The sequence below is a fragment of the Buceros rhinoceros genome, unplaced genomic scaffold (assembly GCF_000710305.1).
Source record: "Buceros rhinoceros silvestris isolate BGI_N320 unplaced genomic scaffold, ASM71030v1 scaffold25857, whole genome shotgun sequence".
NCBI classification, from domain to species: domain Eukaryota; kingdom Metazoa; phylum Chordata; class Aves; order Bucerotiformes; family Bucerotidae; genus Buceros; species Buceros rhinoceros.
The window spans coordinates 1,059-24,094 of record NW_010421946.1 but is presented as its reverse complement, the minus strand read 5'-3'; the positions used below and the strand labels follow the sequence as shown (position 1 = coordinate 24,094).

The window sequence follows — 23,036 nt, the reverse complement described above, 5'->3', positions numbered from 1 at the left end:
TTTTTTTTTCTGAAGAAGGAAGACGATAGCACACCACAATACCAGATGCTGATACACAGATGAAAATGGAGAACTGGCCATGCTGGCAGTTGCACAGTGCAAACTAACCACATCAGTGGAGTGAGTTTCTAGCATTGAGGAGAATGCAGTATGTGGTTGCTTTATTGGTATGTCTAACCAGCGTGGCAGCCTAGGTATGCTGAAAGGTAGTCCGAGAAGTTCTGGGGCTTCTGAGGAACCTAGAACGCCTAGAACCTAGATAAGTGATGGGTTGAAAGGCAGGTATTAAATGGGGTGTTACCACAGTGAAGGGAGATTATCAGTGGCCTTATGTTGGTGTTCAACATACTTCCTTTTGCAGGTTGTTTAGGAATAAGTAAGGTGGGAAAGTTTGCAGCTTATAGAGTGTTATTCAGGGTAGGAAGGACAAAGGCTGTCTGAAGAATTAAAGAATAGCTGTAAAATGCCAAGGGACTTGGCAATAAAATAGCAAGTGAAATTCAGTGTAGATAAATGCAAAGTGATACACAAGGAAAAAAAAAATCATCATTTCTTGTGTAAAATGAAGAACCTTACCTTGATCTGTTACAACTAGAGATAGGTTTGGGGACTGTGATACAGAATTTCATGATGATGTCACCTCAGCGATCAGTAGGACTCAAAAAAGCAAATAAAACATTAGGAATATAGGCCAGAAACAGAGAACATAACATGTAAAACCATATAAACCACTATATAAAACCAGAGTTCTCTCTCACTTTAGGAGACCAAAACAGCGAAAGGTATTTTATCTTAAAAAGAAATAGCAGAAAAGGAGCAAAGGTAGGAGAACTGGAAATACAGATAGGAAATAGCTTTCGTACAAGTGACTCATTAAGACAAACCTGTTCAGTATGGAAAAGGGTGAAAGGAGGGAACTGATGGAGATCTTTAGAAACTTGTGTAGAATAAATAAAAAGGGGACTTCTTTTGACTCCCATTACAAGAACTAGAGGTCAACATATGAGATTGGCTCATCCATATGGAATTTGCCACAGGATATTGTAGATATTAAAAGCTTTTATGGATTCAGGTGGTGATTCTATTTAATTAATATTCCTTTCATGAATTTGCCCCAAAGATACCTCTTGTGGTTTAGGAAAGATTACTGGGTGCTGGTAGCCATTGGAGTCAAGATCCCTTACATATATGCGCTGGCCTTGTTTTCCCTGGGTAGCCCAGGCTGGCCATTTCTGGGGGCAGAACGGGAGGTTAGACAAACGTTTGGTCTCTGACACCATATGTGTCAGAGATACAGTCAGATGTGTATGTGATACTTCTATTTGATGTACTTAGTGGAAGGGTTTACGTGTATAGTTGCGATTACAGAGTGGAGGATGGGCCTTCGCTATACTCCCTCACTTGTTGCTAACCTGTTTGAAAGGGATCTGAAGTAAAACGCTGTTGATACAGTGACCTTAGATGGCAGGGTGTGTATGCTCAGACACAAGGACCTGGTGAATTTGAAACGCAATGAGCCATGCTCATTTCATTCAAATTCATTTGCTTGTTTTGTTTCAGTGCTCATTTTCCTTTAAGCGTAGCTTTTTTCTTTCAAATCTGCTTAAGCTTTATTCTTCTGAAAAGAAAGCCAAACGTGCTCGACAATAATGGTCATGCTGCAAGTTGTCTTTGGTATGCTACTATTAATTTTTTGTTAAGTGGTGAGATTTAATGTTCTGTAAATCAGTAAACTGATGTGCAATGTCATTATTAATTTGTCATAATTAATTTTAAGGTACACCGAATCAGTGTCAGACACTTTCAGACACCGTCAGACTTTAGTTTATAATTCAATTTTGTGTAATGCTCCGAGGCTTGGAAAAAGTATCCTTACTGAGTGGAATTCTTTGTCACGTGGCAGTTCATTTGAGTCACTGTAGCAAAATTCTCTTTTGGTTAATTCTTGTTTCTGGAATTGAAGGGTATCTCTCTTGGGTTTGGTTCTAAAGGGAATGCAGGCTTAGTTGTTTCAGCCTGAAAAGATGCTATCGATGCAAAGGATGAAGTATAATTTAATTATAAAAAGAAAATGGGACTCTTTCAAGGAGTACAGTGTACTCGAATATACTAAAATGCTTGCTGGGTGAAAAGCATCATTTGTAAAATCAGGTATTTCTAAGAAAATGAGTATTTGTGACTCAGATTGCCTAGATCTTAGATCTTGAAAACTAGCAGAAAAATCACTCTTGTGGGATTACTGATAAGACAAAAGAAAGCGTGGGAGGGGGAATCAATCAAGTGTAACATTTTATTTGTGCTGTAGAGTGATATGCTACCAATTCTCTTCAAATGAGAAAACTGCCGGTAAGGTAGGACCATATCATATCAAAAGATACAGAAATCAATCCATCTAGATGTCACAGGCTATCCTCCCCTATCACCTGCAGGATTTTCCTTACAGAATTGATGTGATGTTCCCCTGAAGAATAGTTTGTCTTAACAATCAAGTGTTTGATTTCACATCTTGGTAGTGTCATTTTTACTGATCCATATACATAACCTAGAAGTAGATTTTGATAATGCAGCCATGAAAAATTTTGTGTTATAGGTAGCTAGTGCTGTAGTATGAACTGACAGAAATGATAACCCTTACAAGACTGTTTAAATGTGATTATTGTATCTCTGAGATATAATATCAACAAGTTTAGTAGATGGACGACATTGCTTGTCTGTCTTTTACTTAATGTTCTGGCTTTAAAATTTCAAGTGTTTTCTTCTGCTAGATGCTTTTTTCAGAGTTGATGTTAGTATTAATGACTAATGGATATTTGCTGTTCTGTCGTGGGTTAGATCTCCTTACTGAAGCAGAATTTGGAGATGCAGCTTTCCCAGTCACAGAGCTCTTTGCAGCAGCTACAAGCCCAGTTCAGTCAGGAGCGACAGAGGCTGACTCAGGAGATCCAGGAATTAGAAGAGGAGCATCAGCAAAGGCATAAGTCACTCCAGGAAGCCCATATCCTTGCCTTTCAAAACATGGAAGAAACAAAAGAGCAAGAACAAAAGGCATGTTTATATGGATATTTCAAATGACGTAGAGAATGTTGCCCCTTTAGCAATTTATGTGAACCATTTGAATTAGTAAACAAAAGTATCTGCATAACTTTCTAACTTGCCTTTTCAGCAGATGTCTTGTAGTAACATTTTTATCCCCTTCAATCTGATTAAGACATTGAAAATCATCTCTAATACTGGCATTGTCTCATGTCTTGCTTTATGCTCTATCAATATATGCTTATATATAGGGGTGTGTGTGTATATATGTTACATTATTCTTTAACACATACACACACACACTTCTTTACAGTAGATTGACATTGTTATCCACAACATTACATTCTAGTTTTGATTTGGAATAGCTTTCTCTGTATTTTCCATTATAGTTACCTAATTTCACGTGTGTTCTCTGGTATTTCCTCTGGTATTGAGTCCTTTTGTAATTTATTTTATATTATGTTAAAAACGGTATAATGTTCTGCAGCTTGCAAGATAATTTTCATGTCCAGAAAAATGTCATACCCAAGTTTTTTTTTGTTTTTTGTTTTTTTTAAAAAAAAACTTTGACTAAACCAGCTTTAAAATAGAAGTTTTGGCAGTGATGGTATTTAATAGGGTGTGCCTCTTAAGTGTTTTTTTAGTTGAAATCTGGAGTGTACCCTTGCAATCCATTTTGCCTTTGTCTGCACTTAATGTACTTGGGTTCACATCATGGACTGGTCTTGGAGCGTACAAGGCAGATCCCTTTTGATCTAAATGGAACTAGACGTGCTCCAGGCACATTGTTCCATACTGAAGTGTATGAAGCGTAAACATGAGTGTGAATGGAGAGCAAAAATCCTTATGTGTGTATTGTGTGCACACTAGACCCATCTGTGGATCTGCACTGTATCACGTTACTTGTTACTGTAAATACATCCGTAGGCTGTTTTCTTCTTTCTATCTGTGAGCAGAACAGAGGGTTTACACACAGGTAATTTTGCTAGCTGTCAGCCATTGAAAAGAAAAACTGGACTAGCAGGATAACTTAGGGTGAGAAGAAAATCTGAGCAATATTCATATATTTTTAATAATTTCTAGAGTATGCCAGTGCTTGCTTTTTGTTTCCAGTAGTTTATTGTTTAATATTTTATACATTCCCTAAGCTGGTATAGAATAAATTTTGTCAGTTTTGATTTCATAGGAGTTAGAAGAACGTTTACAACAGAAGCACTCAGAAGAACTTCAGGCACTGAAAGAAACACATAAACAAGCCATGGAAGGTTTCAAATTGGAGATGGAACAAGAACTTCAGACTCTACGGTTTGAGCTGGAGGATGAAGGAAAAGCTATGTTAGGTATAGTATTTTCAAATTTGCAAACGGGTCCAAAACCATTATTTCTACTCATGCACGTGTATGTATGTGTGTTTTACGTGTGTGTATTATAACTCTGTGGTGAATCTCAGAATCATTCAATGTTCACCTAATTGTTCCTCTTAAAAATCAGTATAAGCTTTACCAGGTAGGCTCCCACAGTTCCACTTCTGAAAAACCTTACCCTTTGGGTTTTTTGGAAAGAGTAAGCGACCAAATTGTATGATGGAGAATGTTTCAGAAGGTAATAGGAATAGAATGGCAGGAGGGTTGTTTAGCTGATGTAAACTGTGTGTATTAGGTCAGCAGCAGTACTTGAGGGAGCTGGACTGTTACTGTTCATAAATGTAAACATTTTAAAAATAAACCCTTCTTTTTGTTCACGGTAACTAGCTTCCTTACGCTCAGAGCTAAATCATCAACATGCAGCAGCAATTGACCAGCTAAGGCACAACCATCAACAAGAACTGGTAGCTGCCAAAATGGAGCTTGAAAGAAGCATAGAACTCGGCAGGCGACAGGTAGGAGGCAGTGCTGGGAACTGACTGTACAACGGCATTATCAGAATTCGCTCTCTCTTAGCTGGAGGCAAAAACTGCTATGCGCAAACAATAAACGTGTAGTTCTACAGAGTCACCCAGCACCAGAAGATGGTGCATCCTGACCAGTTTAGCTAAACCTCCTTGCTTCATTTTTAATTCCTTCGACAAACTTCATTCGAAGCCTAGTAAAGGCTGCTGTATCAAGGCAGTTTCAAAGCAGTTTCCTCTCAGAATTGTGCTGCCATGTGCAAGTTGGGAGCACCCCAACTTGCTGCGAGAGGAAGGTGCTGATTCCTACAAAATACTACTTGTTCTCAGCTGCCAACAGGAAAAAGCTGTTTCTCTCCAAAGCCTAAGTGATATGGCTAAGAAGTGGTTGCTTAAAACCAAATGATTGCTTCAGATGTAGAGATAGTTTAGTATCTTTTTTTTTCAGGAGCCAAATTGTAAAAGATGAATTAGCATCTAAAGAAAGAAGAGAAGATGATGTAACAGCTTGCAACTGTTCCTTAAAAAACCCCCACACCCAAAACCAAAACAAACCAAAACAAATTCCCAAGTCCCAAAGCCAGTACGGACTACCTTTACTTTCGGCAGCAAACTGATTTATTCACTTCTATCTTTCGTTTTTCACTTTATATGCAATCAGTTTTTCCAGTAGCGTAACTAAAAATTCAAAGCTTGGCCTCTGTTGAAAGGAAGCCAGAATCCTGGAAATAAGAGGACCAGAAAATTCTTTACTTACCTCTACAGTAAGCTTTTCAGGATTACTTACTGATAGCCTACCACCAAGGAGATGGAGTGGTTTCAGAAATATCTTAGCAGAGGAAACGGGTTTGGTTGTATATAGCCTTTACTCAGAAAGAGATGGTCAAAGGTGAGCCCTTCCTTTTCTCTTCCTTGACGGTTTAAGAAGATGAGCACTAGAGGAGCTGTCAGCAGTGAAGGAAAACATGCAGGATTTAGGAGGATAGGTTATATAGTTTCAGTCGTGTGCTGTTTAAGCCTGGAGTGAGACACCTAAGGAAGATGTCAGAAAAACAAGTTTAAGTTACAAGACCAAGTGTTTGATCCAACCAAATACCATGTACAGTGGCCTCAGTACAATGATGTGCTAAGCGTGAGATTTAGTTGTACTGTGAGGGCAAAACACAAAAAATTGTGTTTTCCTGTGTTACAGTGCTCATCATTTCACAGGATCAGCACTGAACTAGAGGCAGAGAGGTCTGAGCAGAAATATTTAAATATGTGGATATAAATTTTCCACTGCTTTTTCTTAAACTTTAATATAGTCTATTTATAGGGAGGTAGAGAGTTATTTTTAAAGATCTGTTCTTGAAGGTGTCCTATAAAATCTGTGCCTTAGGGTATACTTGTATTTCCTGGATACATGAAACACAAACCACAATTATACATAAAACTACTTTGAAATATCTGCTGATTTTTTTTTTATCTGTGCAATATGTGTGGTCATTAATTACTGTGAAACTGCAAGAAGTGGAATAGACGAAAATAGAAAACTCTGGAAAAGGTTGATTTTATTACAGACTTTCTGTGAACTGAGGAGAATAGTTTTTAGAACCATTAGGATGGTTTCCAGATCTGAGTTTCTGCTGTTAACTGATCTGAGATGTTAACTGCACTGCAATTTCTTACGCAGAAAGAATGACTTCTGTTGATTTATTGGACACAAGAAATGTTATATAAACTATTTAATGTGTATTCTGTTGTGAGAGATTTATGACTTTCATATATACATAAGATAGGAGATTTCAGAATCCTAGTGGCATGCACCTCAAGCTGTTGTGTCCCATTGCATGGGGCTGTAAAAGGACAAACAGTTCTTCCACGCTGTACGTTGAAGAGGCGGAACATGCTAAATGCCCCCCTCCCTGGTTCTTAGCGGTACCTGGTTTGTTTTGTGCAGGCAAAAGGAAAATGCAATGAGCTACACAAACTTTAACAGGCAGTGACAGGCTTTAAATTTTCTTGCAAATGGAAATTGTTGTATCACTTTGATTTCTTCTTTATTTGTACTTGTACACCACAAACAACACCGCAGTGTTAATTGTAATTTGTGTCAGCATCAAAAACTGAAAAAACTTGACTATTGAATGGAAAATTCTGCTCAGCTTTTGTCTTCCAGAAGCAAATATTATTGTTGAGAGACAAGTCTATTTAAAATATTTCTTTTTCTGCTGCTACTTTTATCATAGGAGAAAGAATTTTTATGTCGAATATCAGATCTACAAGATGAACTGAGACACCGAGATCATCATATAGCTGAACTGGACAAAGAGATTCTGCATCTTCATGAAAATATAAGTGCATTGACCAAGGAATTAGAGTTTAAAGGGAAAGAAGTTCTTAGAATACGCAGTGAATCCAACCAACAGATCAGGTATGAATTTTTCCACTCTGAACTCACACGTTTCGTGTATTGTTTTACTTAAGAAATTTTACTGTTTGCAACTTTTAATTTATCCTCTTAATCAAGCAATGTCACGTATTGTATAGTCTTCTTTACTAGGAACAAGCATAGCTTTTCCTAAAGTTAGTGAATATTGCTCTACAGTTGAGCTGCATTTCAGTGATATATTTTGGCATGTTTTAGTAACAGTCCATTCAAATGTTGGGTTTTGTTGTGTTTTTTTTTTTTTAAATTCACTATGTTTGTTTATTTAAAAAAGCATTAAAGGAGATGCATTTTCCATGAAATAAGCTAGAAGGTTGGAGGATAGTAAGTCATGGGTTTTGATGAATCAATAATCAAGTAATTACTGTCTGATATTGTGTAAAAGCCATTACAGCATGGCAGAAAATCATGATGAACAAACAAGTTGGATTTTAGAATAACTCTTTTTTTAACAAAACATAAATTAAACAGGATGCATGAACAAGATTTAAGCAAGAAACATGAGAAAGAGTTGGATGTCTTGACAGCAGATCACATCAAAGAGAAACAAAGCATGCTGGCAGATTTTAATAAGACCCAAGAGCTGCTCAAGGAAATTAATTCAGCTTTACAAATTTCGTAAGTTTTGTTGCATTAAAGTTTGTATGTAGCTGCATTTGAGTGAATAGTGTATTCTGGTGTCCATAAGTTGCTGAAGATATTGCAGAGATGCAGATGCGTGAAAAACTCTGTCAAATAAGGACCTAATCTTGCATTCTTAAGGCAAGACAATTCTGTAAGCTTTCAGGGAACTTAGTGAGATAAATTGGTAGAGATATGAGACCAAAAAATTTCCATTTCTTAGAGAACTGGAGAAAACATCATTTGAAATGTTTTTTTCTCAAACTTGAATACATCTTTTTTGAGAACACAAGAGTTTCTTCACAGGTTTATGAACAGTACAGTATTTGCTGTATAAGAAGGCTGGTTGTAGCAGGAGCGATGCAAACATTTTCAGGTTTGCTTACATAGGGAATATTAGTGGCTGGAATGGGTTGTATGAGCATGGCAGTAACAGAATACTTATGGTGTCTCTGGAGTCAAAATGCCACTGGGGGTTAGACCACTGTGGGCAGAAGTGATGTAGTCATGTGTCGTCTAGCCAGTGTTTTCCTGTCTTCCACATCCTTCATCCTTTATCTCTGTCTGTGATGTAACCCGTTTGGTCGGTGTTTCTGGCTGAGGTTTCATAGAGCATTGAGGGCTTCCTGCCACAGAGTCTGACTGAGGGATTTGTGTTTGCAATACAAAAGATTTAGGACAGAGAAAAGAACTGGTTCTAAGTATACGATAAAAACACTTTTTAAAGGAAATATCAATTAAAAATGGACAATAAAGGCCAAATGCATCTAATTCTTTCTTGGTAAGTGAGCACTTCAGAAATGGTCTTCAAATCAGATGGGTATAAAATTCTAGTTACTCCCCTGTAATTGTCCATATCCCCACTCCCGTGCCTTGCTGGATGTGGTAACTTGCCATTCAGTGAAGTAGGTGTAAACTGCTTCCTGGTTATCTTGATTGAGAAACATGCCAATGAGCAGCTACCAGAACTAGGTTTTGGAACTGTTTACCCTAACTGCTTCTCCGGTGAAGTTGTTTGGTTTTCAGTGTCCTGCAATTTTCTGAATTTAGTTGGTTCCCTACTCCTGGTTCTTGTTCAACTTCAAGCTGTGAGGAAGCAGCCCCTGGCCTGAAGACAGCAAACATTATCCAGGGTGCCCTGGCCTGGCTTTCAGTGCATTCTCTCTACTTAGACCGAAGCTGAAGTAAGGAACTGTCAAAAAAGGAAACTGTGTAAAACCCAAAACAAAACAGAAGAGTTTTATGCAGCTGTTTCTTAAATAACTGTTTCCAGGTTCAGCTTCACCTAAAGCATGGGCTCGTGAATGTTGATGATAGGGAGAATCTCTCTAACAATAATTGAGAGTGTAATTAATTAGGCTCTACAACTAGAGTCCTTAAATCACACATTATCTCTTCGAAACAGGAAAAAAACAGTTCTCTGAAATACCTGAAAATAAAATGACAGCTATGTATAACTATGTACAATACTCTGGGGATCTGTATATAATAGCTTAACCCAGCATGAATGAAGCCACCCAAAAATGAAGCCAGCTGAGCATATTTCTGTTCTGCTGAGTCAAATGCCTTTTCTGCAAATAAAAGCAGTCATGTTGTTCACATTCATAATGTTTTATGTAAATACATTATATAATTGCCTCATACTATTTGAAGGTTATAAATATAATTTAATATGAACGTTTTTTTCAGATGTAACTCAAAGTAAAAATCCCATAGCTGCTTCTCAAGGGGAAATATTTATCTAAAGTGAGAAATTACATCTACTTCCACGTATCTTGTGGAATTAAGTTTGAGCTGACACCATAAATTCATAGATTTTCCCCCCCCATTTTTTTTTATTTTTTTTTAATTATTATTTTTTCATTAACTGTTAAATTTCCTGAATCTGTTCTGAAGCTTTTCACTAATCTACATGAGGGCTGAATAGGCGAGACGAGTATTTTAGTAATTTCCTTTGAAACAATGTTCAGCAGCATATGAACAATGTTCAGAAACTTATGTTTCAGAGAGACACAGTCATTTGAAATCATTGTGACTTCAAAACTTGTTCTTTAAGAAGAAACAAGGATATTTATGCCGTTACTTGTACGATTCCTCTCTCAGATGGCTTATTTCACTTCTCTCCTTTAATGCTTTCCCACCAGGCATTTCAAATTTCCTCCTATTTTTTTCAAATGTGTATCAGTTGCTACATTTCTCTTTAATCCCGATATCCTAATATCCAAGTGTTATTGCTTTTCTTTTGCAGCTCATTCCTTTGTTTCATCTCTAACGGTACTAAGTTGCTTTTGTGGAGAGGAATTATTGCCTGTTAGTCTCCACTGTTCTTGGATATCTTTGTTCCAGTATGTTCCACATGAACTGAGGAAGATGGTGCTCAGCCTTGTCTGTCTATCCAGTTTCTCCAGTATCACAAGCATCTTTATTCAGAGTAGTCATCTGTGAAAAGAAAAATGATAGTTGGTTTTCCTCATCAAGAAAGTGAAGAGCCACCTTTTAAATATAATGCAGTATAGTCCATAAGAATGAACCTTAGCTGTGTCTTCTGTCATTCTCCTGTCCATATCATGGCTTTGGATATCTGATTGTCAGGCTGACTTCCAAGAGGCCTTTCTTTCAAACACCTAGTACTGCATGCGCAAGAAGGATGTTAAGTTTTTAGAATTTTGCCCAGATTTTTGGTTAGTGGAGCAAAGTTTATGGTTATTGTAGATTTTTTTTTCTTTTGTAACTAGCTAAACTGAGTGATAACATAGAAATTAATTTAATTCAAGGTGATAAAGTCATCTTCTGTTTTTCCTCCCTGAACTCTCTTTTGTACTAATCAAAGATGTGACTATTCACTCATCATATAACACTGGATCAGGCTAAAGGGGGTATTCTTCTTTCCTATAAAGTTTAGAAGAAATGGAAGAAAAATATAAAAACAGAGAATCAAGACCAGAAGACTTGCAGCTTATCTCAGAACTGAAAGACCTAATTGCAGAGCGGGACCAGCTCATAAAGAAATTGATTGTAAGACTTTTATGCTCTCTTGGTTTAATATCTTGACAGATACAAAAGTTAATCTAATCCAAACTGTTTGAAATGTATTTAAAGAACCAATAGCATTCTTATGCTTGGCACATTATTCTTTAACATGTTACTCTTGGTGTTCTAGTGACTCATAATAGTAAAACTAATTAGAGAGTTTGACACAATCAAGCATTAATACATTATTACAGAAAATACTTCAGTATGACCTCGGTCAGATGTCTCCAGTCTCCAATCTTGGAATAAGCCAGCCATGTAAGCCATACAAAAAATAGTCTCCTCTGTGGGGTTTCTAAGACCAATTTCCTGATCCACTGACCTTCCCAGATTCAGAGCACAACAGATTAGTCTGACTAGATCCTGATTCAGAAGCAAGAAGGAAGGAGGAAACTCAAATTAATTAGAGATCAGAGGTTAACTGTACTGAGTCTTTCCCAGTGCTTAAGCCATTAGGCTATGCTCTCAGGAGCATAGAACTGCATAAATAGAAGTTATTTAGGTTATTACATAAAATATTTACTGCATATTATATTACATATAATAACATCTAAAACATATTAAATAGAGTTTTTAGAATTACCAGTTCCTTTTAAAATGTAAACATAAATTTATTGCAGACCGTTTTATAGGCAGATCTGGCCACTAACTGATTGAAAATGCATAAAAAGAAGTTTCTATTTGTTCTTCTTTTTAGGAGGACAAAAAGTTCTATCAGCTGGAGCTAGTTAACAGGGAGACTAACTACAACAAAATGTTTAATGCAAGCCCTAATGTTGGTGTTATTAATCCATTGGTGAAGGTATGTTCCATGGACTTCATTGCTAAAGTGAAGAAAAAGAAATCTAAACTTAGGATGTAGTAAAAAGAAGAGATACATATGTACGTGTGTGTGCTTGTGTGTCTACATAAATCACTCTTAAAAGACATGCTCAAAACAAGGAACATAGTTTTTCATTTGTCTCTACCTGCATTTGTCTAAGTTTGTTTCTTTTGTGTTGTTGAGAGGCATAAACCACAGTTCCTTCTCTCAAAACTGCAAAATCAAAATGTGACAGAAAGGCTGCAGAGGACAGGACTGCAGCATACAGTAGAGATACATACATACATACATACCAGCGTTGGTTTTGTGATTTTCCTTGGTTGCTTTGGAAAGGGCAAGGGCACGTTTGTTTTTTGGGTGGTGCTTAGGATGGAAGAACATTAGAAAGATTGAGGGGGAGGGGACACTAGAGGAAGGGAGTTAGAGTTAAAAGGGCAAGGGGAAGAGTATGAGAAGGGCATGGAGTGAGTCTGAGTGGAGAAAGACAGTAATACTGGAGAACTGGAGTGGCAAACTAGGTATGGCTGTGGGGACAGCAGGAGACAGAAGTTAGTCTCTCTCTAGCCTCAGTGAGTGACCTCCTGTATGATGGAAAACACTGCAGTACCATATTTCCCCAGTTCCCTGCATCCTGCTGAGCTGCAGCCAGCGAAGGCTGTTGTACCAGCAGGCACAGCAGCCTCCTGGTCACTTCAAAAGCCAGCAACGTTCCTTCATGAGGAACTCAAGCCAGCAGGGATAGGGTTATCTCAGTTATGTCTTTTCACTGCTTCAGAGGGAAGAGCGAGTCCTCTGACATTTCCTTCCTCCTTGTGATAACTCATAGGTTATTTCACCTGCATGGAAAGGAAAGAGATTTGTCCCAGCTGTAGTGGCAGAACAACTCAGTAAGGTTCTGAAGCAGAGGGTAACGCAGGGGGTACAGCTCCGGTGCCCGAGAGCTTCAGGCTCTGTTGTGTAAGAGGGGTCTGGCTCTGTTATTTGAGATCAGGCTGGGGTGGTGAGCTAAGCCTTGCTATAGTTTCACATCAGATCAGCATGCACGAACTGCTGCAAATTGTCAGTGTTCTCCTGTGGTTTTTCAGGAGCCCAGCAGCTCTCACAAGCATTACCTGCGGCTGCCTAACTTTTATGCATAACTGCATAAAAGGCCTTAGTTTGGGTCCAGCAGAGACAATACCAGGACTGACAGATACAGTCTGATTGGCTTTAAATGTTACAGGTCATTTGAAAATTTTGGGTTTGTCTGAACCACACGCTTATAAAGATGTGAAATGTGACCATCGAGTATATAAGTTTGTGTTTTGTGTGAAATCTGAAGTGTTTGGGAAAAGTACTTCAACATCAGATTTCCATAGTGATAATTCATATATTTTTATAATATGTTTCTATCACTTGAAACTGTTCAGACTTTGAAACTGTCTCATATGCCAGAACATTCTGATCTCTCATTTCATGAGTTGTGGACGTTACTTTGTCAAAGCACATACTGTGTTACTGGAGAATGAATTACAAAGAAACCGAAAATCTCATTCTCTTTCCCATTTTTTTTTAATAAAAAGACAGAATTTCTTTGAAACTGTCTCATATGCCAGAACATTCTGATCTCTCATTTCATGAGTTGTGGACGTTACTTTGTCAAAGCACATACTGTGTTACTGGAGAATGAATTACAAAGAAACCGAAAATCTCATTCTCTTTCCCATTTTTTTTAATAAAAAGACAGAATTTATGCATTACTATAGGCTTTGCATATTAATGCAAAATTACAGCCATTGCAGTATGTGTTGCAGCTTCTCTGATCTATGCGATGGATCTGATCAGTATTTCATTGATACATCTGAAGTTTCTTAATACTTTGCATGAATTTCATGGAAACAATACACACAATTTGTCTCTTCAGATTTCCTTCAGAAGCATAGGTTGTCTTACAGAGAATAAGATATAAACGGTCCTATTTTTCTATGCACTTATGTGGATAATACATATTTTCCAGAAATAAGCCACCTATGAAGCGCACAGATGTAACTACACTGTGTTTTACACACCGTTTTAATTACAGTGTATATTAACTTGCAAGTGTATTTCACACACAGTTGGTTACTTTTGCCAGACTCTTTTTTTTCCCCACAATAATGTTATTTCTTGCTTCTTCAGCTGTTACAGAAGTAGTAAAGTGTGTGGGACAATTTTAGTTTAATCCTTTGCAGCTGATGATCTTTCACTGTGATGCTTAAGAAAGACTTTTCTGTTACGGCTTTCTGTTAAGTTGTGGCCACAGTGAGTAGCACTTGTGTGTGGCAGCCCTGGAGAGGTCAGGCACTGAAACCAAAGCTAGCAGAGAGCTAAAGAGAAGAACGTACGAACAAACAGCAGGACTCTCTGTTTGAACTCATGCCCACTAGCAGCTCTTCTGCTTTAAGTGGAATTCTGCTGGAAAACGTGGTAGAAACAACATGAGATTCCACTTGACTTTCACTTTATTAAGTTCAAAATCGTGTTGTTCCTAATCCCTTAAGGGGTTTTTCTCCTAGCTGCTTTGTTAGGGTGGCGTGTATGTAATTGAATGAAAGTATTTATTACTTATTCAAACAATACGTAATTCATGAGAATGACTAAATCCGTTCATTCAAAAATCCTATTTTTGGAAATAAGGCTTTTTAAATATTAATATTTTATTGTGGACATGGAGTACTTGATAGAAGTCAGAGAATACACATGGTGTCCTGTCACACAGCTGTTTTTAAAAAGCTATAGAATCTGTTGAAGCATCCTTCTACATTAAAATATCTATAAAAGTAGAGAGGATAAGTGCCCATGTGTGATGTGATATGGAGAGTAAAATAGTGATACAAAAATAAAATCCTTCACCATTTTGAGTCCCTTGAAATCCTGTCAGCAGGAGCATAGAGAGTATTAAGAAAAATGTTCGGTGGTGCCATCTGGTGTGTGGCAGTGGCAGCTGTATCAGCATTAGAAGCCTGGCCTTTTCCTTGTGCGAGAAACTCCTATACAATAACCTTTTTCTCTTTAGCAGTGTTGCTGTAATGTTCCTGACTCGGAGGTGTAATTGCTTTAAAAGAAAGGGAACTGCTTTTCTAGTTTCTGTGCTCGTTACCAAGATGCGCCTCAGTGATGGGGTGAAACCCATTGGGGAGATTCACTTTTTTCGTCACTGAAATTTGCTGTAATTCCATTTGATAGCAGAGCTGTTTCACTGGTATCCAGGAAAGGTTAAGTAAAGGTGAAATGTTTAACAGACTAAATAACAATTTTGTGGAAAACTTCCTCTCTCTAATGTCTTAAACAGAGCAAAATGTTATCTTGGAAGATCTCATATAATAGACTCATTGATTATTACACTGTCTTAATAACTTGATCATCTTGATCAGAAATTGGATATTTCTGTGAAAATTTGTGGTGTTCAGGTCTGGTGAAAGCAAATAATAAAACTACAACTGGAAAAAAAGCCTTCTCTGTCCCAACTGCTTTCCTTCAAAAAAGCCCCAAACCAGCCATTAGTCAGACTTTTAAATTTGCAAATTTCCTCATCTGTCCTGGTGCACAAAGCCTTCCTTACGTTTGTTATTTTTAATGCAGCAAAAGAAGAAGAACGATAAATCAACAAACAGGTTTGTGAGTGTCCCCAATCTAAGTGCTCTGGAATCTAGCGGAGTGGTGGGCAATGGACATCCTAACCGCCTGGACCCCATTCCTAACTCACCCATCCATGATATTGAGTTCAACAGCAGCAAACCACTTCCACAGCCAGTGCCACCCAAAGAGCCCAAGACGTTTTTGAGGTGAGCACTGCCTCACCAATCTTTTTTTTTTCTTCTTTTTTTTTCTTTTTTTTTTTCTGCTTAACCCAGGAAAATTTTGCATTCCTAGTGAGCTGAAGCCCACTTGCTTTATGAACCTTTCAGAGGTACAAGTACTCTTACAGCATTTTTAATTTTTACATGATATTTGTAACCTCTTTATAGTATTCCTTTTTATTGTAGACCTGGTTGAAATGTGTTCTCTCACTTCTTCATAGGCCTTGAACTTTGAAACCTGTTTATATACGTTAAGAGAATTCATGTGCTTCCAATTGTTTACCTACATGAACAATTGTTTTAAATGTTTGTGTTATTTACCAACTGTCATTTAGGAATTAATACTAGCACAGAATTTCTTTTATTCGGTGTTATACGATAATGGGTTTTATGAAAGAAAAGTATTTTCTGTGCTACGTGAATGTTTTGTGTTCCCCTTTCCTCACCAGTATCAAATTGTGTCCTAGGAGTAACCTCACTACAGCAACGGAAACACGCATGCTTGGGTGCTTCATGCTGAGCTTCAAACCAGCGTTGAAAGTCTCAAATAATTCTCCCCCAAAATAATATAGAGAATTTAGTAAACTTAAAAATGGCATTTTAGAGGCAGAAATTTAATCCTTTGGCTTTATGTGCCTACCCATCAGTGCGCTGTACTCTGTGCTTAGAGGTAAGAGCTCGGCACCTATTAAGCTGGAGACTCAAAGCAGTGTGTAATTACCAGTTCTGCAGCTGGTTGTTTACATTCTCCTTTGGTTTGAAGGGCCACAGACCTAGCAGCTACTAACGATAAAAAGAAACAAAGAACAGATTCTAAAGTAGATCAGGGAAGGCAATCTATCTCAAGAAAGCAATCTTTTTTTTTAAAGAAAGTGATGTTGCTTATTTTTTCCCGTGCATGTGACGTGCATGAGCTGCCTGTAACACGCATGTGCATGAGCTCGTGGACCGTGGTGCTGGCGTTTCCATTCCAAATTGGTTTGTGCCCTGTATTATCCAGTAATACAGTAGGGATTATTTTATTACTGATTTGTATTGATAAAGGGACTTAATTGTGTAATTAAATTAGTCTCTCTTGCTCGTTTTGCGAGAATTTTAAGCATTCAAGGGGGAACCAAACCTTGTTTGCAGCGCAGCAGTTTCCTTCTTCCTACTATATTTTAAATGTGTGCATGAACAACAATGCAAGTGATATTTGTGATCAGTGTTAAGTATTAAAATAGTGTATATCTTTGTGAGCACGTCTACAAATATGATGCTCGCATCATATTTTTCAAAATGAACTTTACCACAGGAAAAGGATGCTAAAAGAGGACCTTCTACAGTCACACTTGTCCAAGAAAAACCTTTTTATTCTTCCTGAAAACGTACAGCTGTTCATGAGATTTTAAAGTATGTTTTCCAAAATACCATTTGCCCGCCCTGTAATGTGGCTTCTGAACTGACTTGTCCATGCTGCTGCTGCTCTCCAATGGAGTGGATGACCACAGATTCTCTAGGGAAACAGTAAATCATGTTCTGAGGCACACTGATAATTGATCCATTGAAAACCAGACTCTCTTCTTTACTGAATACTCTCTGTGATTTTTTTTTTTTTTCTCCCAGCATTTGTACTTCTCGTGTAGTTGTGGGGTAATTGGGTTTTCTTTTTCCTTTCTGTGAATTTAGCCCTCCTCAGACTGATGCTTCACCAGTGGCTTCCCCAGATCCACAACGCCAGGAGTGGTTTGCCCGGTACTTCACATTCTGAGAGACGAGTTGTTTTTGTGGCACAGCGTGATGTGGACTGTTTATAAGAGCATGACCTTAAGTAAACCCTCATGTGAACAAGCTTTCCTGTAATTTGTTGAACACTGTGAATGAGAAAGTATGTGTCTTTCTGATTTGAAACTGCACTGTATTTCATGTTCTATTTGTTGGAATCACCTGACATGGTACTATATAATGTGTGTAATTATAACTATTATTTTTATTTAAAATGGAAGAATCTTTAAACTTTGCAGTTACTACATAATAAATTTTGGTAGAACAAACATAACGCTTTCCCCCTTTTTCCTATAAATGTGTTTTCTTTGATTTCAGGTAAGGCTTTTCCCCCCAGAATAATGTAATTGCATGGTTACTATAAGTACAATTTAAATCGCTAAAGGAAGAAGTTTGGATCTTGTCTCACTCTCTCTCCAGTCTGGGCAAGATGCGTTTAATGCACCCCAATTCCATGCTCTTACTTTGAAGCAGTTTAAAACCTGTCTCTCTTTCACATCGAAAAGGAAGAATGTGAAGTAAATACACACTGGTGTAGCTGCTAGCCTTCAGAGCAGGGTGATTTTGACAAGAGGACGGAAAAAGCCACAGACCAGGAGCCGTTCTTTGGGAAGGGTGTCGACTCCTTACCTCTTGCCCATGAGACTTTGCCATCCAGTTATAACCAAACATCGGAGAATTTAAGCAGAAATTGTTCCCACAACTTACGTAGTTCTTCTGTGAATATTAACAGAAACAAACGCTCGAAACCTTTAGACCCCTCTGCCAAGTATCTCCATAAATCCAGAATCTACATTTTGAGCATATGGTCCTTCTTTGGATAAAATTCATGTCTGAAATTAAAAAAAAAAAAACAACAAAAAACACCCAACTTTTTCCCATTTATACAGATCTTTCATTAAAACCCAATTGCCTTCCCTTGTCTATACTAAAGTTTTTTCTTCTTAAACTGATAAATGAAAATGTTTTTTCAGCTAATGAGCATGATTCTCCAACCTATGCGTTTTATGCTGCCAGCGTTGCTCAAGAATTTTGCTTCAGCTTGTAGAAAACTAGAGCTTATTGTCGTCTTTTTTTGTATTTTTTCATTCAAAGATTACCACAAAGTAACTCACACTGGTAGTCTCAGGGAGAAAATTGTCTCTTTGTTTTATGAATGTATTTTTAAGCTGAATCTCTTCTCTTTTAAAAGCAGGAGAAAAATGTTTGAGTTATTTGACTAAGGTTTTAGTTAGCATATACAAAGGTCTTGAACTTTAATATTTCATCTGAAGCCCTAACTACATCCTTTTTTTCGCTGTATGCACAAAGGTAAATACCCAGATGAAGAGACTTGCTAAGTACGATGAGTTTTGTATGTAGTATATGTATAAATGAAAAATTTGTATGTTTTCATATAAACAATATAAAATCTTCTAAATGAACATTTTAAAACTTCTGTCTTATAATTCAGCTTGAAAACTCCACTGAAAGCTGTATTTCGGTGATGCTGCCGTGGATTACGGATGTGTAGAGCAGACTTGCTGTAGCTGGTGGACTCAACTGTAGGTATATGCAACTTTTTAATTTTAGAAGAAAGCCATATTGGGCAAAATGTCAGATTTCTTGGCTGTTACCCAAAATAAAATACACTAGCTCCTTTTGTTACAAAGTTTGGAAGTGAGTGTTGTGTATTTTTTCTTGCATGCTTTGCAAGGGCTCAGGCTTTTTCTCCCATCCTCCACTTTGTTTGTATGTTTTTACTTATGGAATTCATAACTGAGCAGCAAGGTGTGACCGTGGTTTTTGTTAGGAGGCATTTACCTTCCGGAAGGGAGAAGGGAGTTCAGAGGCACCCAGTGACCACGTCTGCCACAGTCATCAGCTGTCCCACACCCAGTCGGTCTCTTAAAAACAAACCAACTGCAACAGCCCAAAACCAAACTGAAGAAACTAGGAGAAAACAGATTTTCTACCAAATGGCATTGAGAACTTTGTAAATGGTATTCCTAAGAAAAGTTACTATCTAGCATTTGGGATTAGTACAGGAACTTCAGGATCACAATGCCACTGTGTTCCTGATCTTGTAGTATCTCGTATTCTGGAGGAAGCTGAAGGCGCACATTGGTGAGTCCAGCAAGTTCTTGCTAAGTCTCTGCTCACGCCTGCAGGCAACCTTCCCCAGCTCTACAAGACTGCTCCAAGCAAGGGGGTACAGAATTAGTGCTGAAGTGATTTACATTAGGGTTATTTACAATGCTGGGAAGCTCTTGGCTCCCAGGAGCGCTCTCTCTGCACTCTGACACTTCTCATTAGCAGCTCCCAGTGTTAACTAATTCCCCAACCCCTTAATTCAGAAGGAGCAATGAAAAGTCCAAGAGCGAATGATAAATGATATGATATTTTAATCCTTGCTGTGTTTTCCTGTGGAAGAAGGAAGTAACCAGCTATACTTGACAAAGGGGCAAAATACAGAAGAATCCTCCATTTCATCAGAACATCACCATAACAGTCAGCCTTAAGGCCAGGTAAGAGTTTGAATGCCAGCAAATTTTCCAGGTTAGCAGAAAACTGCTTCAGCTGACCCTGCTGACTTGATCTCATAGCACAGGGAAGAATTACATCCCAAGAACCGCACGGCTTTTCTTCTGCAGCAAATACTGTACTCAGAAGGTACGTTTGGGGGGAAAAAAGTGCAGACAATTGAAAACCGGTCAGTGCCAACACAGAAATTGCTTTATCAGATCGACTCCTCTCTTTTGCATTTTTCCTGTTACTTCATCACGTAAGTACTGTAGTTACCTGAAAATATTAGTCCTATGAGAAGTACTGAAAATAAATTACATGGGTCAGTATCAGAGAATTTTTAACATTCTAACTTAGCCTAAATAAATTTTCACATCTGTTTTTCTCATGATCTGTTATTTTGGAAGAAAAACTTGAATTATTTTCTAACTGGTTAGTAGTTCTACATTTAATGTGTACATATTAAAATTGAATGTCTTAGATTTGTAGTATTTGATCACTTCAAAGAGTAAGAACCCATTATAAAACTGGAGAATATAGAATATTTAGTCTTTTTTTTAGGATATACCTATAATCTTTTCTGCCTGAATGTTTTATATAATGCTGCAAGAATCTTTGTTTTCAATCTTCAAGCAGAATGTAATTGTTTCACTCCTGATGTCGGTAGTCTCGGGAACTAAGCCTTTCTGCTTCTTGAGACTAGGAAACACTTTCCGCAAAGGCCCCTCCTTTGAGCTGTTCTTCCAAACTCAAGCAGCAGTCTCATTGGGAACAATACTTCCCACCCTGTCTCTGAACACGGAGGGACGCTGAACTATAGCTTGTGTTGCAGCGCTTGCCCTTCTGGTGTGGCAGCTGAAAAAAAATTCTTACAAATTAACAAATAACACTATCCCAGTAACCAGCTAGAAAATCCCAGTAATAACTTCTGGTAATAGTCATTCACTTTTTCCCAGGTTTACTCTCACTCTGAAACTATTTAGAAACTGTAGGACAAGAAAATCCTACTATCAGGAGACTTCAGGCAGTTCTGCTCTCCTGGGACATTTCCAGATAGAAGGCACACACTATATTCTGTAAGCCTGAAAAACAGGAGGTTTTAGTCGTCTTCCCTGTTACCATGCAAGACTACCAGAAGTGACTGGAAAACAGAAATAGGAATATTGGCTGATGCAAGAGCGGAGACACACCAGGAAAGTGTTCTGAGTCTGGGACAAGAGAGCTTTTCAGGCTGTGGTAACTGCCAGCACCACCTCCATCTTCTTGTTCTGAGACAATTCCTTTTTCTTGTCCTGTCTGGTACCATGACTGGAACCAAGGGGCTACCTCATGGGTTTTCAAATGGGCATAATGCATTTTTTGATGATTTCTTGTTGAGTAATCATTTCTTTACAGAATCACAGACTCATTTTGGTTGAAAGAGATCTTTCAGATCGTAGAGTCCAACCAGTCACCCTGCACTGCCAGATCATCATCACACGGTCAGCACTACATCTACATGGCTTTTAAACACCTCCAGTGATTCCACTGCTTCCCTGGGCTGCCCGTTCCAATGCCTGATAACCCTTTCTGTAAAGAAATATTTCCTGATGTCCAGCCTGAACCTCCCTGGGCACTTGAGGCCATTTCCTCTCATCCTGTTGCTTGTTACTTGTGAGAAGAGACCAACCCCCACCTCTCTACAACCTCCTTTCAGGTAGCTGTAGAGAGCAATAAGCCTCCCTGGGCACTTGAGGCTTGTTACTTGTGAGAAGAGACCAACCCCCACCTCTCTACAACCTCCTTTCAGGTAGCTGTAGAGAGCAATAAGGTCTCCCTTCAGTCACCTCTTCTCCAGACTAAACACCCCCAGTTCCCTCAGCTGCTCCTCATGGGACTCATGCTCTAGACCCTTCATCAGCTGTGTTGCCCTTCTCTGGACACGCTCCAGCACCTCAACGTCCTTCTTGTAGTGAGAGGCCCAAAACTGCAAGAAGTATTACTCAGCTAAGGACATAACTGTTACTACTTACCTTTAGGTAATAATAAAATAATACTTTTTTTTTTCCCTTGGAGTAACCACTACCTAATTCCAGCCTTTACACACCAGTATCATTTACTTGCTCTGTAGCTCTAATTTGCTGCTCCAGTTGCTGGCGCCTGCATTCTTTCTATCCCCTTTCTCTAATTGTTCAGGCTACAAAACACAAAGAGGCTGAGGAAGCACAAACAGACACCTCCAGGAAATCATAAAGGCCACAGCTCTGCCCACACTAGAGGTTAGGGCACTGCACTGGTCTAACAAGTGTGCACAACCAGCTGCATCTCCTCATTAGAAAAAGCAGCTTGGTCTTGTACCATGCAAGACAGCACCATGAAGTGGACACTGAAGGCAGACTGTGGAGCCAGGGCTTGTTTGACACTGCGCCCAGGAAGTGGTTCTGAATGTTCACAGTGATCAATTTATATATTAGATGCAGACAGATCCCAGCAGTGCTTTTGTAGCATAGCCATTAAATTGGTTAGAGTAAGACAATTCTATAAAGCAAAATGGTTTTTTTGCTTCTAGAGACATATCTTAGGGTTAAAACATTTCCTCTTTGTTAACCTCTGCAGTAGCCGTAGGCTGTTAACACCGTTTCCTTCAGATGAGGATTTAGGCAACATCTACAAATACTCTGAAAAACTGTCTTTGCAAACAATGTGGGACAGGTAAGGGAAGTTCCACCCACTGATTTCCCAGTCCCACGTGGGACGACTCTGCCAACAGCTTGTGGTGCAGCAGCTCCAAGAAAAAAATGTGACTTGTGATTTAAAGCAATTCTACCCAAGCAGCTTTTGCCCAAACATTCCAAGACCTTTTTCTTCCCTGGTGGTTAAATGTTCCTCGGATCAGCTCATGGATGGTGAGGTACTCGACAGAGTTAACAGAGGTGAAGTAGCCACTGTAGCTTTCTTATTAAGTTCACACATTTTAATGCAATGGGAGAAAAAAATGTTCAAATTAATTATCTTAGTTTAATTAAGGCAGTTACTTTGCGTATTGAAGTCATGTACCATAACTTGAAAATAAGGGATCTTGTTTGTAAAGCATTGGTTTTCCCCTCCACCAGCTAGAAAAATACCCATTAAAATACAAATTTTGTA

The 23,036-nt window shown here is 38.3% G+C and overlaps 1 protein-coding gene across 1 annotated transcript; it reads left to right on the top strand.

The window, feature by feature from the left end:
* Nucleotides 1–2,832: 2,832 nt before the first annotated feature.
* LOC104496731 (protein FAM184A-like) lies at nt 2,833–17,671 on the top strand (the record flags this gene model as incomplete). Its single annotated transcript, XM_010139890.1, has 9 exons — nt 2,833–3,045; nt 4,220–4,373; nt 4,785–4,912; nt 7,150–7,334; nt 7,821–7,967; nt 10,868–10,985; nt 11,698–11,802; nt 15,424–15,626; nt 17,310–17,671. Coding segments are annotated over 9 exons (1,335 nt in total), but the record flags the coding sequence as incomplete, so codon positions are not given.
* Between the last annotated feature and the right edge of the window lie 5,365 nt (nt 17,672–23,036).